Raw genomic sequence first — 16,412 nt, forward strand, 5'->3', positions numbered from 1 at the left:
GAAAATCCGCATGGCTAATGTATCTCTATGGGCTGGTGCACACCGGCGGTTTAAAGTTTTTAGCAAGCCGCAAACGTGCCTCTTGCTTCACGTTTGCGGTTTGCTTAAAACCTCAAACCGCCGGTGTGCACCAGACCATAGAGATACATTAGCCACGCGGATGCTGATGCGGCCGGCGGATCTCATTCAAAATCCGCTCGGTGTGCACCCAGCAAATATCGTCTCTCTGCTCCCAAAACCACTAGCGTTTTGACGATCTGCTAGCGGTTTTGGTGTGCACTGGGCCTGAGAGTTGTTTTGAGACCCCCATGTTGCTACTCTTCAGAGAAAATTAAGAGGATGGAAACTTACAACTGACCCCCTTAAAGCGGAATATAACCCTGCATTTCAACTTTGCTCTAAAACATTATTTACAGTATATTATATGCAACCAGCATTTTTTTTTTTTACTAGACCAGCATTGGAAGGGTTACACAGGGCTTTAAAGTTCCTGGAGATTTCTGCAGAGGCATAGGAAGCTGAAATAGATACATTTTGTTTACATAAATGTATCTAAGTGTTGAATGTGACTCATCTCTCTGACTGAGAAGGAGCTTGGAGGACAGCCAAAGAGTGTGTAACATTTATCAATAGATACATTCAACTAAATAGAATGTAGCAATCTGAACTTCTGCATATCTCTCCACAGAACTTTAAACCTCTGCGTTTAACCCTTCCAATGCTGGTCTAGTAAAAGAAAAGCTTTTTGAATATAATATGCTGTAAATAATATTTTAGAGCAAAGTTGAAATGCAGGGTTATATTCCGATTTAAATACTCTTTCTCATAATTGGATTCACCTGTGTAAGGTCAGGAGTCACTGAGCTTACCACACCAATTTGAGTTCCAATAATTAGTTCTAAAGGTTTTGGAATCAATGAAATAACCATGCTCAAATTTATGCACCTGCCTAATTTTATTAAAACATTTATTGCACACTTTCTGTAAACCCAATAAACTTCATTTTACTTCTCAAATATCACTGTGTCTGTCTCCTATATGATATATTTAATTGACATTTTTTTTCGGAACAGCCAACGTTTTATACAAGAAAATCATGACAATTAACAAGGTTGCCCAAACGTTTGCATCCCACTGTATATGGTGGAGTTAAAGTTCATCTCTGTGTGCGAGTAGCTTAGTTTCAGTTTAATTGTGGGATGGAAGGCATAAAAGTTCTTGTGGAATTGGATAAGATCCTTCTCACTTGCAGACCAGATGATTTTAATATAGTCTATAAAATGGAGGTGGGCCATGGGTTTTACATGACAAGCATCAAGGTATTCCTATTCAGTCTTTGCTATGAAGAAATTTGCATACTGCGATGCAAATTGTGACCCCATTGCCTCTCCCATCTGCTGTAAATAAAGAGCTAAAAAAACTTGAGGTGTTTGAACAACATGATCGTAAAATGTTTTCCCCACAAACAGGCAAAGGATTTTTATTATTTTACCTCTAACTTCTTTCACAGCGCTTCAGAGTGTATATTTTTGTAATTAACTGTCCATTGGGGAGGCTTATAATGGGTTAAAGTTTTCAACGTAGGAAGGAGACAGAAGTTAACTTCTGGAAGGAAAGAAAAAGAAAATGGCTTTAGATGTGTTAAAACTATTAAGTAGGTTTTCTCCAGTGTAGACAGAGCAATACCTCACTGGCTGTTATCCTTCCTTCACTGAATCAAAACTAAAATAATCTTGCTTTGAGCTTTAATTTTTAGCCATCAAAATGTTACATGTATTTATTATGTATTCCAAATTTTAATGAACTTATATTGTTTCTTTTCAGGAAAAGAGACGTGCTGCAAACTATAATGCATATCTTGGAGTCCGTCCAGCTGAAGTGGGAGCTGTTTCAAAGCTGGACAGATTTTTCAAGGTTGCACCTGTCTAACAAACTTGCAATTTTTGGCATTGGTTACAACACACGGTGGAAAGAGGATATAAGGTACCATTATGCGGAGATAAGCTCCCAGGTTCCGCTTGGAAAACGGCTGCGTGAGTACTTCAATCCTGAAAAGCCAGAGGGACGGGTGATTATGACCAGAGTACAGAAGATGAATTGGAAAAACGTTTATTATAAGTTTTTGGAAATCACCATTAGCGAGGCACGCTGCCTGGAACTTCACATGGAAACGGATTGGATTCCAATTGCTCACTCCAAGCCTATTGGTGGTGACATTGTTCAGTACCTCTTGCCTGGTGGTATTCCAAAATGCCCAGGTCTCTATGCCATTGGCTATGAGGAGTTGCGGAGCAAGCCTGTCACTGATAACGCAGTTGTGGATTTAGTAAACGACAGTAATTGCGACAGCCCTTCTAACTCCGAACCAGTACCTCCTAAAATTAACTATTGCTACCTCGGCATTGCCGAAAGCATCACGTTACAACAGTGCTTATTCTTTCATTTTCAATCCACCATCAAGAACCAGAGTAAGGAATGGGCTGGCATCAATGGGTTCTTAGCGCAGAACTGTAAGGTGGAACCGGGTGTGTCGCCTAAAACTATATACATCAAGTTTGTTGAGGTGGAAAGGGATTTTCTGTCTGCAGGCTCTCTAGTAGAGTGCCTAGAAAAAGCCATTGGGTATCCATTAAAATTCAACAAATGATCTTTGTCCTTTATATGAATTCGGGCTTCTACGGACAATATGCATCTTCTGCCAGGGTTTGCTGTTGGACTGTGAATGAATATTGTCTATAAAGGAGAGTACTTGTCTGATGTTTGTAAGGATCGCCCTGTTTCTTCATGGCTTGGTGCTGTTCTGTGGCAGCCTGGATGTGTGTGTTTGAGGGCAGAGGGGCAAAATAGTGTTTTTATAAAATAATTTTATTGTAGAGCCCTGTTACAAGCTATTGTAAGTACATTCCACATTGGACATAGCTTATAATTTTGTTTTCAAAGGAAATACTGTTTTGTTTTGTTTTTTCTTTTGTTTTTTTTCCACACTTCATTTTTACATATCTATATGTGTGTTGAAAAACGTAACATAATGAATGATGACGTTGAGCCTTGTAACCTGGAAAGGTTTTCGTCATAAACCCATTAGTTAATATTGTATATAATTTAGATAATCACTTTTTTACCCATTAAGTGTTTTTACTATCTCCAACCAGTGTTGCCTGCGAAGACTTTTTTTCTTCTTCTTCAACGTACTGTATCCACTCTTAGCTGTCTTGCCATATCCTTTTTAAAGTCATTAAAATAAGTATTAATTTTTTGTGTTTTGGTAGCTACCATTCGTGTTATGGCATTATAAATAGGCCACCCACCTTTTTAAAATAAAGTTTTTATCTTCTTGACGAGATGTGAAGTCAGAAAGATGTGACCTGAACAAGTCCTTGTTTATGGGTTAACCAGAAGCCAAATTACTGTGAGCTGCTTTTATAGATTATGTGCCACAGGATGGTCCTGCTTTACAGATTTTTTTTCTTTTTCATTTTATAGTGCGCTTTTACAGTCAAGCGAGATCCATGTCTATCTCCTCTCTAGTTTATTTGCCAAGAAATATAGATGTTATACAGAGTAGGACTTCTCTACAAAGCTATTCAAGTTTGCGACAGGCCATTTATTATTTAATTGGCCTGCTGCAGTGAAAGTAAGAGAAACAGTAAAGTGCACCCACTGTGCAGCCGTAATAAGTAATACATACAGCCTTTTTTCATTAGGACATTGTGGCTTTTTTGTCACGCATTTACAAATTACAAAGTTTACATAGTAATCAAGTGTAAAATATCAATGGGCATTTGGAAAATCGAGATGATATAAATGAAGCTTGACACAATGTGTATTTGTCTGAAATATACTTTAGAAAGACTGTAGCTTTTATTATGTTACAAATGATTGTGGGAGTGATTTGTTAACGATATGAGGCATAAACCGTCCGATGGTCCTGTGTTCATTTCAGACAAATAACATGTCCTGAAAATTTCTAAACTGAGCTTGAACTTGTAACAGAAAATTCTTATGTTTTGTTTATATTACAGTCTAGAAACAAAGACTACTGGTTTTTTTATTTAAAACAAAAGACAAAAACACTTTTCACAGTTTTGATTGAGAAAGCATTAAATAGGAAGTGTCTACTTTTGTAACCAACTTTAGAAGAAGTAATAAAAAGCATGCCACAGCTCTGTTTGGAAAAACATTTGACCATACAGAATCCTTCCCTCTCAGATCTGCAGATGTGAAATGTTTTTAACAGACTAAGGTTTGTTTTTTTTAAATGGCCAGGCACTGTCTGTTACTGTAACTGAATACTGAAAAAAAACAGTGCATCACTTACCTGGGGCTTCTGCCAGCCCCTTGCATCTTTCCTGAGCCACGCTGGTCCTCCACGATCCTCCGTTCTTCCACCGCCAGCTAGTTTAGTTACCTTCGACGCGGCAACTGAGCCTGCGCTTCCCAGTATACTCGTATTTTTCCCGTCTGCAATAGCATCCTGCAAAAGATATGTGTGGCTCAGGGCACGCAGGCGCAGTTGCCATCGACTTACAAGTCGACGGTATGACGGTAATAAAACTAGTTGGTGGTGCGAGAACGGAGGATTGTGAAGGACTGGCGTGGGACAGGAAGGCTGCAAAAGCCACTGGCAGAAGCCCCTGGTAAGTGAAACACTTTGGGTTTTTTTCAGTATTCAGTTCTGCTTTAAGCATGATGTGCTTTTTCCCCCCACTTAAAATAATTTCATTTGTTTATACTTTTGCTAGTTTGAGTCCGGTTTGGATGGTTTTCCACCTATATCCCCTTGTATTCCATTACAAATGCCCACCCAATTCTCAGTGTCCTCATTCATCCTGCTAAAATGTGTTTCCAGGTCAGACCTATTGATTTTCTTTGTACATACTGTTGTTTCTGTGAAAATTCAGCCTGTACTGCTGACAGAATTTATGCACAAATAATAGCGTTTATGCATAAACTCCGCAAAAGGTGACAAGGGAATAGTGAGGATGTTAATAATTAGTGGGCATCTATAACTGAACACATGACATTCAGGTAAAATATACTGAACCAAGCTAGCAACACAACAATTATGTGTGCTGCATTTTGAAATAAATGAACACAAGTACTTTAAGCGTTGACTTCTGGTCTGCTTTAAAAAAAATACATTTGTGTATACTATTGTATGTTTGAAGTGATCTTGCTTCATTACCCTAGTTCATGAAAGATCCTATCTCCGTTAACATTGAGATAAAGTGCAATGATGCTTTATAGTGTTTTGTATTAAGCTTCTGCCTTGGGGACATCATAATTCATTTTCTTTATCTGTGCTTTGTCTTTCTACCTAAATATTTGTCTTAAGAGGAGAAAGGCAGGGGCATGGGGCCTGTATGTATCTAGTTGTCTGCCTCTTCTGTTTAGGGACCTCCTGTAGTTACTTACATTGAACTAGAAAGTAACCTTATGTATGGTACCTGCAGATTACACTTTGATTCCAGTGCCTTTGTCCACTGCTCAGAATCGGCCACAATTCTGTCATGCCAGTTTAAATGAAATTCCAGCTTAGTTGAATAATAACCAGTTCCCTCAGCTTAGCTTTACCTATTGCTAGGATTAAAGACATGTGTTACTTTAGTTTGCTTACCTTGTATATTTAATTTCAGATGCTTGGCTACTCCACACCAGGAATGTCAGAGCCTCCATCAGCCCCTCAATTTGTGCAGGTGTGGTAAATAATTGTTTTTACTCTGTGCAGCTAATCAATCAAAAAGTAAGGGAAAACTATCTGGGCTGTTTGTACTGAAAACCAGTGCAACGCAGAGTACAGATGCTAGACTAGAAAGAAGTGCAACCTACAAATGCTTACACACACTTTTATGTCTTGAATCGAAATTTAAAGGAGATTTTAATAGCCCTGTTACATATTTATAACAAATATTTAGTGAGTGTGGAATTTTACTATAAGGTTTAACTTGAGAGTTCAGAGATGGCTAGAGAGGTGAAGAGTACAAATAAAAAAATAAAGCAAGTTATATAGGTATATACGAATAGCCCTATTTAAAATATATAATGAAATCCTCTAAACATTTAGTCTACAAATGGGTGTGTATATAAGGTATAACATATTAGGACATTTTAAAAAATCAATCAAAATACGTTCCTTTGCAGGTTTTATTGTTTGGCTATAATAACCCCGGGGGTAAATAAACATATTGTACCACGTCTTTTTTTTTTTTTTTTTTTTTTTTTTTTTTACCAATATGTGAAAAAATCTTAAGTATACCCTATGATACTTTAGCTTTTAGAACAATTTTTAGTAACAATGTGTAACAATAGTTTTCTGCATTGTTATTAATCTTTCAAATTGTTGAAGAATTTGAGCCCCTCTTTACAATGTGCACGAGCGACTCTGTGATACTGCTCATGCATGGCCTTGTTCATGTGGCTGCAGCACAGCAGCACTTGTGCCAGAAGAGGAGTGCAGCCCCAATCTGCTGGAGGGCCAGAGGGAAGTGTGGGAAGGCTCCATAGTATCTAGAGGCTTCCTTCTCCTTAGGTAGTTGTGTTTTTGAACCCAAGCTTCAGCACAAGTTTTCTTTAAGTTCCCACCTCAGCATTTTCACTGGATTGAGGGCTGGACTTAGCCTTGGCCTTTGTGTCTGGTTCAGGAGAAACCGACCTTACATAAAAGGTGCAGTATCGGAGAAGCAAATTAACCTTGATATGAAATATCAATGATATCGCTATGCAACAGTTTAAACCAAGGATGTGTCTGGCAACCTTAACAAAATAAATCCGCAGGGATCGGATAAGTACACAAAGATTTTCTTAATTTTTGGAATGTCCTTATATGAGAGTTAAGTGGCAAAGGGGTTTACATACTATCATATGAAAAATAAAACCACCTGTTTCCAGACGTTATATACTAGAGGGAATATCCATATCATATACAAGGTCCTGTGAACTACATCTAGGACACTTTGAGGCTTTATCTCTCAAATATGTGCATAGTCTGCGAGAAGTAGGGTAAGATTGGTGGATAGAATAAAACTGTCTCGAGCACTTTTTTGCATGAGGAGGTGAATCTGATTGCTAGCAGGGCTATTTCCCAGTCTAATGTGCCATTTGAGTACGCTTATTTGGTTTTAGAGGGAAGGGCTATTTTGTTTGCTCTCTGAAGTATTGAGTATAGTGGGCTGGTCAGTTGCATACTTGGGCCTTCATTCATTAGCTCAAGAACATCTTAAGTGTTTTCTGCATTCCTGTGCTGTTGTGAACTTTAACTTTTAACATGTCAGCTAAAATCTGTAGAGCCTGGGGTGTAGCCTTTTGGATTTTTGCAATTTCTGTGAGCATTGCATGTATGGATGAACAATGAGATGTAAATAATTTCTCCTTGCATTCAAAGTTCATGTAAATAATATGCAGCTTGAAATTGGAACAATCAGTGTAACGTCCTGTAAATTTTTATTGGTTTAAGTTCAAGCTGCTTAACATTTTCTTGAGATGTGAATAAAAGGAGAAATGATTTGCATCTCGATTGAGGGCCTGTTTCCACTAGAAGTGGTGCGATGTGTCCTGAACACATGCACGGCAATGGAATAGTTTCCATTCCGTGCATGTTGTGCAGAACAATTCGAGAATCTGCAGCATGCTGCAGATTCTCGCACGGCCACATCTGCCCGAACCTGCATCCTATCTCCTCCAATACACTTCTGCACAGGGAGATGCAGAAGTGATACGAAGCGGCAAGGTAGCCGCATTCACATCACTATCCAAGTGGTAACGGACCCTAAGTGCATGGGCTGACCTTGAAGTGAATTTGCAGTAATGTCCACTCCTGTGGAGATTAATAGCTGCCCTTGAATGTTTCAAACTTGTGAATAATTGTTCTGTAGAATGAAGGACTTCAAATTGTTTTGAAGTAGCCTTACATCCTTTCCCAGTTTGATGGGCAGCAATAGTTGCTTCTCATTGCTAATGTAGTTTCTCTTTTCCTCTTTGGTATTGTGTTTCAGACACCTGAATGCAAACTGGCAAAACTTCTTCATTTAACCCATTAGCAGCTTCAATAGAGTTATATCGTTTGAGATAAGTGCACTGCTTTTGACCTCAGTTGGCAGACCTCCTGCTGTAAATTCTTGGAATGCTTTGATCTCTCTCTCTCTCAGCAGAAAATATAGAAACTGAAAGCAGAAAGGCCTCTGTTGTCTCTCACTGTCCTCCTATTGACAAGTGGCCATAGATGCACAATAATTAAAAGCAAGGAAATGTGACACGTAAGAAGTAGAAAAAGTGCTAAAATAAATTTGCCTGGAGCACTTGCAAGCCTCAAAATAAATTGACTGTTAAAGGGGTAAAGAAGGGCCGAGTGAACCAGAAGTCCTAGGAGTGTGTAACCCCATAGAGCAATATTAATACATGCCATGCACTGATGAGGATCAACCAATTTGAAACAGACTGCAAGCATGTTGGATTAGTTTGGCTCTGTAATATTAACAAGCTGACACATTATTGAATTCTAGCAGTTCTCAGGGTGTATTTTAACGATCAGGGAAAACAAAGATGATTTGCATATTCAGCAGTGATGCACTGTGAAACATGTCAAAGCTCATTCCAACATGAATAATCACAAGTACCTTCTGTTTTAAGAAGACAATCTTCTGTTTTTTATAGAAGTTGTCACTCTTGCTAGCTAATTAACTGCACTACTTGACCTATTAATTCATATGGAAGTCGTAAAGATGTACTCAGTTTTCCACATGCTTCTGCATTTTAACTTAGTCGTTAAATAATGGCACTGTCATATCTGATGTGTTTTTGCTCATCTAGGCTACTATTTAATTTTAAAACTGCTGAGGATCAGATTATATAATATATATATATATATACTGTTATGCAAAACCTTAGTGTTAGGGCCTCTATCTACTAGGGATTAGCATGCGAGGTGATCGCCTCGCCTCCCTCCGCAGGTACTTCCGATTGTCTTCCAGACAACCTTATGCGATGTCCCTTACCGTCGGTGGCTATGGGGACTCGATGCGTGCTGGGGAAAACTGCAGCATGCTATCCATAATGTCCCCCGCGTCGCATCGCGCCAGCATCAATAGAAACTACTCCATTGGCGTGAGTTGCTTGCGGTTTACTTGCATTGCGATGCGAAGTGGTTTCCGCATTGCAACGCGTCTGGTGGGAAGGGGCCCATAAAGGAAGATGTCTTTTTTGTGTATGTATCCTAGAGGGCCATTAAATCAAAGACATCCAGCTGTGTTGCACCTTGTAATATTCAGTGTGTAATCTGCTGGATAAAGTGTACCTGTGAGTTCCAAAAGTAAGAAAGAGATAGATACTTTCCTTAGTACAGGGAAGCCCCTGGATAATCCAGAGGTTTCCCTTGTTCCTTCCCCTTGAGCTTGCCGTTCCATCGTTGGGATCCTCTAAACCTAAACAACAAGGGCCTTTTAAATAGGTTAGAACAATCATGCCCCATAACTGTATGAGCATATGGCCAGGCACACAAGCACAGAGTTCCTCCATGCACTTGTGGCTCTATGCTTTTGTTCAAGAGTGGGCTGTTCATGCGCCTGCATATTGTGGCCACACTTGTGCGTGGTTGGGAATGCGGCCGTGAAGAAGGTCCCGGTGAGAAGCAGAGGTTATCCAAAGGCTTGCTTCTACCAAGGTAAGTATTTCACTTTTTCTACTTATTTAACTTTTTACAAGTCACAGGTTTGCTTTAACTAAATCAGCTGTCTGGAGCTTTATTTTTCTAATTTCATGTTCTGCCACCTTTGTGGACCTAATTAGTATATTAGGAATGGTTTTGCTCCTTACTATGAATTTTCAACGATAGGTCTGTGTCAGAGATGCTTGGCATTCCCGTCTGGAAGCCAAAGTGGACAGAAGCTTCAACTGTCGGTTAAAATGACGCTACAGCCTGGTACACACCTTCAATTTTGATTGGCCAATCACTGACCAGTTTACCTCCTCCATGTGGTATGGGAGTTTACCTACAATCTGCTCATAGTATTTAGATCTGTTGGCCCATACTAAATGGAGGTGGTAAACTTGGCCAATCGTTGGCTAATCAAAATTGAAGGTATGTACAATACCAGGCTTTAGTAAAGCTCCAGCTCTGATTTATATAAAGAGTATAGATGGGTAGTGGGATGCTTATAATTCTGGATTGTGTGCAAATTGCATGCCGCTCGTAATCGGGCCAGTCAGATTCACTTCTTGTCGATATCACTTATCGAATTCCACGCTGCATACTCTTTGCATTAAACTTGAATGCAAGATACTATTATTTTCATGACCTTAACGATTTTTAATATGTAGTGTTGTAGCCTGTGTTTTCAACTAAGACTTTAGGGAAGCTTGTAGGGATGTGCGAAAGCTGCCTCAAAAAATTTGGTTTTTGCATGCCACTTTAACAAAATTCACAATGGCTCTGTAAGTGAAATACAAATACAAACTAAATAACCATCTCCATGCTAGTGACAGTAAAAACACTAGCAAACTCTACAAAGCGTCTTTCTACACCTGTTGGTGCTAGTGAGTGCCTGCCAAAAAAGTGTCAGTCAGCATCAAGTAAGCACTTGCTTAAAGTAAATGGGAATTGATATAAAAAAAATTAAGCCACATTCTTACATGGGTCCTATAGAGCCTTCCCGCTTCTTTCGGCCTCCGTTCCAGCGTTGGCTCCCCGGTAGCACTATTTGACCAATTTGGTCAAATACTGCTCTCCCTGGCGCTTCAGAAGTATTTTGGAGCCCGCGTGCTCCCGAGGACAGGCCACTCCACACTGCGTACGTGCAAGCGCTCTGTATCTCACACTTGCGTGTGCCAAAGTCCCCCACGGCAGCGGTTTCAAATTGGGGAGGCAGCACTTAACGAAGGGGACTGGGAGAGGAGACGGAAGGCTCTATATGACCCAGAGCCTTCCCTCTTCTTAGGTAAGTATCTGGTTTATTTTTATTTTTTCAGGGGGCCTTGATGGTTTGTAATGATGGAAGTACAGTGGGTTTTGTAGTACATAAAGCAGTAACAGATTCTGTGTCAGAACAGAAGGAATACTCTGGTATCTATTACAACTGATCTTTAGGAGTATAAGACTGCTGTGGGGCTGTCTTTATGACTTCTGAATGGTTAATGTTTGGATAGGGTCACAGCTTAACTGGAACCCTCAATAGATGGCAGCTGAATCTACAAAATGTAATCAAGACTACAGACTACTAATCAGCACTGTATCATCTTGTTATCCATAAATAGAATGACCATGTTTGAGGTGGAATTTTTGTTCTTTTTAGTGTCTGTGACCAAAGGGCCATCAAAAACAAAAGGGATAGAGCATATTGTCACTTATCATGGTGGGAATATTGTATTTCTCTTTTATTGGTTAGGGAAGTCACATGGGCCTCGATTCATCAAGACTTATCGAATTGGTTAACGACAGTTCGGTAAAATACCGAATTCGTTAAGTTGATTTCAGGATTCATCAAATTTATCTACAGCTGTTAGCGAGCATTCGGTAATAATTCGGTAATCATTAGTTAGTGATGCGGTAAAACGGATTAAAGTGCAATTCATGAAAATGAAAGTGGGTGTGGTTTAGCGCTACATTTAGGATTAGTTATCTCCTTCACTGCTCTGTCGTTATTCCTGTCAGATCATTGCTGACAGAGAAGATGGAGCCATTTAAAGTGGTTATGTATCAGCTGAGAGTCATTCAAAGGCGCAGAAGGGCAAGAATAAGGTCTAGAACCATATCAGTTTGCAAGAGAATGGAAGTATTTGCTATACCAGGACATCTGCATTTCTCTTGAATCCTCTTGTAAGAGAACACAGGCAGTGCCAGGGTTAAAATCAAAACAAATTATCAGCGCAGCCAAACAATCATAAATTTGTGGAACAATATATGTGTCGCAGCCAAAGTCCAACACTTCAGTATAGCGTTTGAGTCAGTATAGAATAAAACACTTCAGCACGGACTCACTTATGTCCACCACCGAGAACACCATAAAAACAGATGCGCTTACCAGATCCTTACAGACCTTAACTACAGGGTCTGTAATATAGCTTTATGAGGTCAGCAGCAGGTGTCTTCACAGCCGGCCTCCTCTCCAGTTGGACAGAATAACTCAAATCCTCATATGCAGTGTTTCACCAAAATAGAAGCATGCAAAGAGACAATGCACATCTAAGCGTATCTATAGCGATTTTAATGTAGCGCAATAAAAACAGCATAAAAAATTTTATTTTAAAAAGGTCACTCACATCAGGGCCTTTGTTACAGGGACCCACAAAGAAAACAGCACATCGATCATAGGACGCCGTCTAGCCACACGTCCGCCTCACTCGACCGGTTTCACTATCAAAGTTTCATCAGGAGCCAGGGTTAACTAAATTGCTAGCTGTACTACATTTTTTCAGAAAAGGCTCCTATCAAGCCGCAGCTGGTGAAATTGTGGGATTGTCCCAAGCCACTTCCAGAATCCTGGTCCAGGTGTTAAGCCCTATTCAGAATGTTGCTACGTAGTGTTCAAAGGACTGCCTTTTACCCACAATTCCATGGGAATCTTATGGCCTTGTGTTAAATTACCGCTGTAAAATGGAAATATCGACACGTTACAGAATTGTTATCGGTATTTTGTCGAATTCACACCGAATGTGGAAAAACCTTGATGAATACAACTAGAAATCAATAGACTTCGAATTCGGTAATTTAACAAACTGTAAAATGTTATCGCAAAGACAATGATGAATCGAGGCCATGGTGTTTAACCACCCTGGCGTTCTTTTAAGATCGCCAGGGCGGCTGCGGGAGGGTTTTTTTTAAATAAAAAAAAAAACTATTTCATGCAGCCAACTGAAAGTTGGCTGCATGAAAGCCCACTAGAGGGCGCTCCGGATGCGTTCTTCTGATCGCCTCAGGCGACCAGAATTAACAAGGAAGGCTGCAAAGAGCAGCCTTCCTTGTTTCGCTTACCTCGTCGCCATGGCGACGAGCGGAGTGACGTCAGCCGCCTCCGATCCAGCCCTTAGCGCTGGCCGGAACTGTTTGTTCCGGCTACGCTGGGCTCAGGCGGCTGGGGGGACCCTCTTTCGCCTCTGCACGCGGCGATCAGGTAGCACACGCGGCTGGCAAAGTGCCGGCTGCGTATGTTGCTTTTTATTTCATCAAAATCGTCCCAGCAGGGCCTGAGTGGCAGCCTCCGGCGGTAATGGACGAGCTGAGCTCGTCCATACCGCCCGGCTGGTTAAAACATCATGGCCCAGATGCAATTCACTTTTTCTCCTAGGTGATAATTTTTTCATTTTCTCTTTAAAAAAAAAAAAAAAAAAAGTCAGCATTTTGCAATAAAAAAAGTAGTAGAAAAAGTATTATCAAAATTATTTTGTGTGTTTTCTTGCTTGCTGGGGGTATAAAAGGTATTTTATTGACAATGTGTGAAAGTATCAACTTGGAAAAAACGAAGGCGAAAAAGTGAATTGCATATGGGCCCATGTGCTCAAAGCATGCGATACAGTGACCAACAGGATGTTTGACGCAAGATAATCAGTGAGGAGACTGGCTTATATGAATTTTTTTTTGTTTGATGATCACTGCCAGAAACTTTAATTGGTTGACGCTACTTAGCCTGCATCCTAACATTGAATCCTGTTTTTTTACTTACTCTAAGCCTATGCTCACAAGCATATAAAAATATGCTACTGCTGGACCTCTCTTGTGATAATTTTTGCAGCAGTTTAGTGCCATGCTCATAATATTCATAATTTTATTGCCAGAAGCACTTGTTACCCAATGTTGAAACTTATTTGGCTAGATAGATGCCTGCCCTTCCATTTTCTGTGTTTAAATGGTACTTAATTGTTGACTAGGCATGTGTTTTGTCTCTGTGAAATCTATCCATTATATGAGCTTCTCAGAAAGTGTGTAGTCCTAGCCTTTTTGGTGAAAATTCTGTCATCATGCCATTTATGGCAACCTTTGCTTTCCTTTTATCACCATTTTGTTTGCATTTATGGTTTCCATGATAGGTTAGGGTGTAGGGTATCTGGTGTAGAATATGGATAGTCTGTGAGATGAAAATCATTTTGAGTTGATGGAAATTTTAGTAAATTTATGCAAATGTATGACCTTGGTGCAATCAAACCCAGTTGATTTGAATTGGTTTGGATACAAACATTTGAATAAGATCTTTAAGTTGTAAACATCTCATCGATCATCCTTAGTATAGCGCAGCCTCATTCATTTCTTGCTTTTTCCCCAAAAAATCTTATTGTTACAAAGGATTTCTGAGCTATTGGGTTGAAAACTTGTTCTTCTGTTCATCCTCTGGATTTTGTATTTGATGTCTCAGAACAAGCCTACAAGCACTGTCATCGCAAAACTCCTCATGTAATGCTTGTTGTGGTTCCTTGACTCCATAGGTTAAGCATGGGTTTCACAGTCTTAGTTTCTACTTTATACAGAACTCAAGATTCACTAAATAGGATACAAAATAAGTTCAAAAATGAATCTTCATTGCCTAAGAAATACTACCAGAGAGCCTTCCCATGTTGCAACACATCTGAATGAGACTCCTTTTTCAGATGGAGGACAGTAATGTAGTTCCATTCTCGCATTTCACCCATCTATACAAATCTAAGGTTGTGTATCTCAGAGCTGACTTGAGAGGAATAACATACTATTAAAACCATATTGACACTGCCAGCAATTACTACATCCCGGACAACGTTCCCTGGAGTAAAATACCTTTGTGCTGTCCTTTGCTTCAGTGAACTTGGAGTCAAAGAATGCTTTTCTAGATGACCATTGAGCTGCTGCAACTGCTATATTCTCATCACCACTGTGCCCTTTTTCATCTCTGCAGAGGAATGGAGTGGGCATTAAGAGACTAAAGGCTGGTTTGCAATTAGCTGTCCTGGAAGACACACACTTGCAGTGATGTGGGCGCGTAGCTGAATTGCTTAGCTGTGCCATGCACAGCTATGGAGATTTGGGCACGTGCTGCAGAAAACTGCAGCATGCGATATGCAGCATTTCCCCGCTCGAGTCGCCTGCGGGGCAACACTGCAGATTTGCCCCTAGTGGAAACGGGCCCTTGATGAGTGCAAAAAGAAAGGAGGGAGAGGGAGTTAGTGCTTAGAAAACAAGTGCATAGACTTCAATAATAACTGGCAGGTTATAGTGCTTCCCCAGTTAAACATTTTGGTTGGTATGCATAACCCATACTTTTGTTGCGGTATACTGTGTCATTCCAAGTTGAGTCAGCATAAGAAGCAATTTCTCTTTATTGGGATGTAGAGGCTACCATCTATATTTAAACGAAAAATTTGTCTGACTTGTTTGCTCTGATTCTTTGCCTCTAATGATCATTTTTGAATTTTTTTTACCTAGAATGAGTATGCAGATCAGGTGTTCTGACTTCACTGTCTGCAATATTTTTTTAGGTATGTGGCTCACACAGCCCTGCATATTATATGCAATTGTGTTCGCAAATCTTTTTACCCCATCTAATAGAAATTACCATAAAGATAACAGATCAGATGTTCAAACTGAAAATTTTTATTTTTTCATAATTAGTATATGCTAATTTTAAATCTGACTCCAGATTGCATATTTAAAAAAAAAAAAAAAAAGAGGAACGGGGCAACTAAAGGCTGAACATGGTGGCACACCTTGCAGATAATTTGGTTTATTAACAGGTCACTAATACAATTAGGTACAAAATGAACATCCCAGAATAGACTGACTGTGTATAGTAAATGATTTAGAGAACTAAGAGAAGTTTCTGTATACAAGGTACAAAGTCCGTATCAGATGGCCATGGTTTTTCTGCCCTTAGGCAGTACTACTTTAAAAACACTATTCTATAATGTACAACACTGCCTGTGCTTAGGGAGACTTCCAGAAAACCATTATTGTGAGCATGGATCTTTTCTGAATCCACAACTTCCAGTTCAAACATTTTCATGTTAAGAAGATTCATAAACACTGCTGCTTTCTCTGGGTCTGAGCTCATTTCAGATGGACTAAGGTGAAAGTGGAAAACTGTCCCGTGGTCTTATAAATCATCACAAATAATTGTACATTTTAAAATGTGTATGCATACATATTATTACATGTACATTTGTCTGAGTAAAATTAACTATAAATTACTTTTTCCTATGTCACTGTCAGGATGGGTTGCAAAAATCTGACAGGATTTAGAAAATACACATATTTATAATGCCCTTTTCTCCTGGTGGACTGTAAGCACTTCAGGGCTGTAGCCACTTACGGTGCTCTACATCAGAGTTCCCCAACCCTGTCCTCAAGTACCACCAACAGTGCATGTTTTGCAGGAAATCACAAACCTTCACAGGTGGGGTAATTAGTGTCTCAGCAGAGCTGCTTAACTACCTCTGTGGATTTCCACAAAACATGCTCTGTT

General features: G+C 39.7%; 1 protein-coding gene across 15 annotated transcripts in view; it reads left to right on the forward strand.

Moving 5' to 3' along the window:
- Positions 1-16,412, forward strand: part of MSANTD2 (Myb/SANT DNA binding domain containing 2) — a 538,095-nt gene that overhangs the window by 126,369 nt on the left and 395,314 nt on the right. For 8 of the 15 annotated variants that reach the window (XM_068240275.1, XM_068240278.1, XM_068240281.1 and 5 more), the window contains one exon: positions 5,637-5,696. In XM_068240275.1, coding sequence (XP_068096376.1) covers positions 5,637-5,696 — 60 coding nt within the window. Of the gene's footprint in view, positions 1-1,824; positions 2,469-5,636; positions 5,697-16,412 lie in introns of those variants that run through there. The other 7 variants (XM_068240270.1, XM_068240271.1, XM_068240272.1 and 4 more) reach the window with 2 other exon arrangements.

The sequence above is a fragment of the Hyperolius riggenbachi genome, chromosome 6 (assembly GCF_040937935.1).
Source record: "Hyperolius riggenbachi isolate aHypRig1 chromosome 6, aHypRig1.pri, whole genome shotgun sequence".
Taxonomy (NCBI): Eukaryota; Metazoa; Chordata; class Amphibia; order Anura; family Hyperoliidae; genus Hyperolius; species Hyperolius riggenbachi.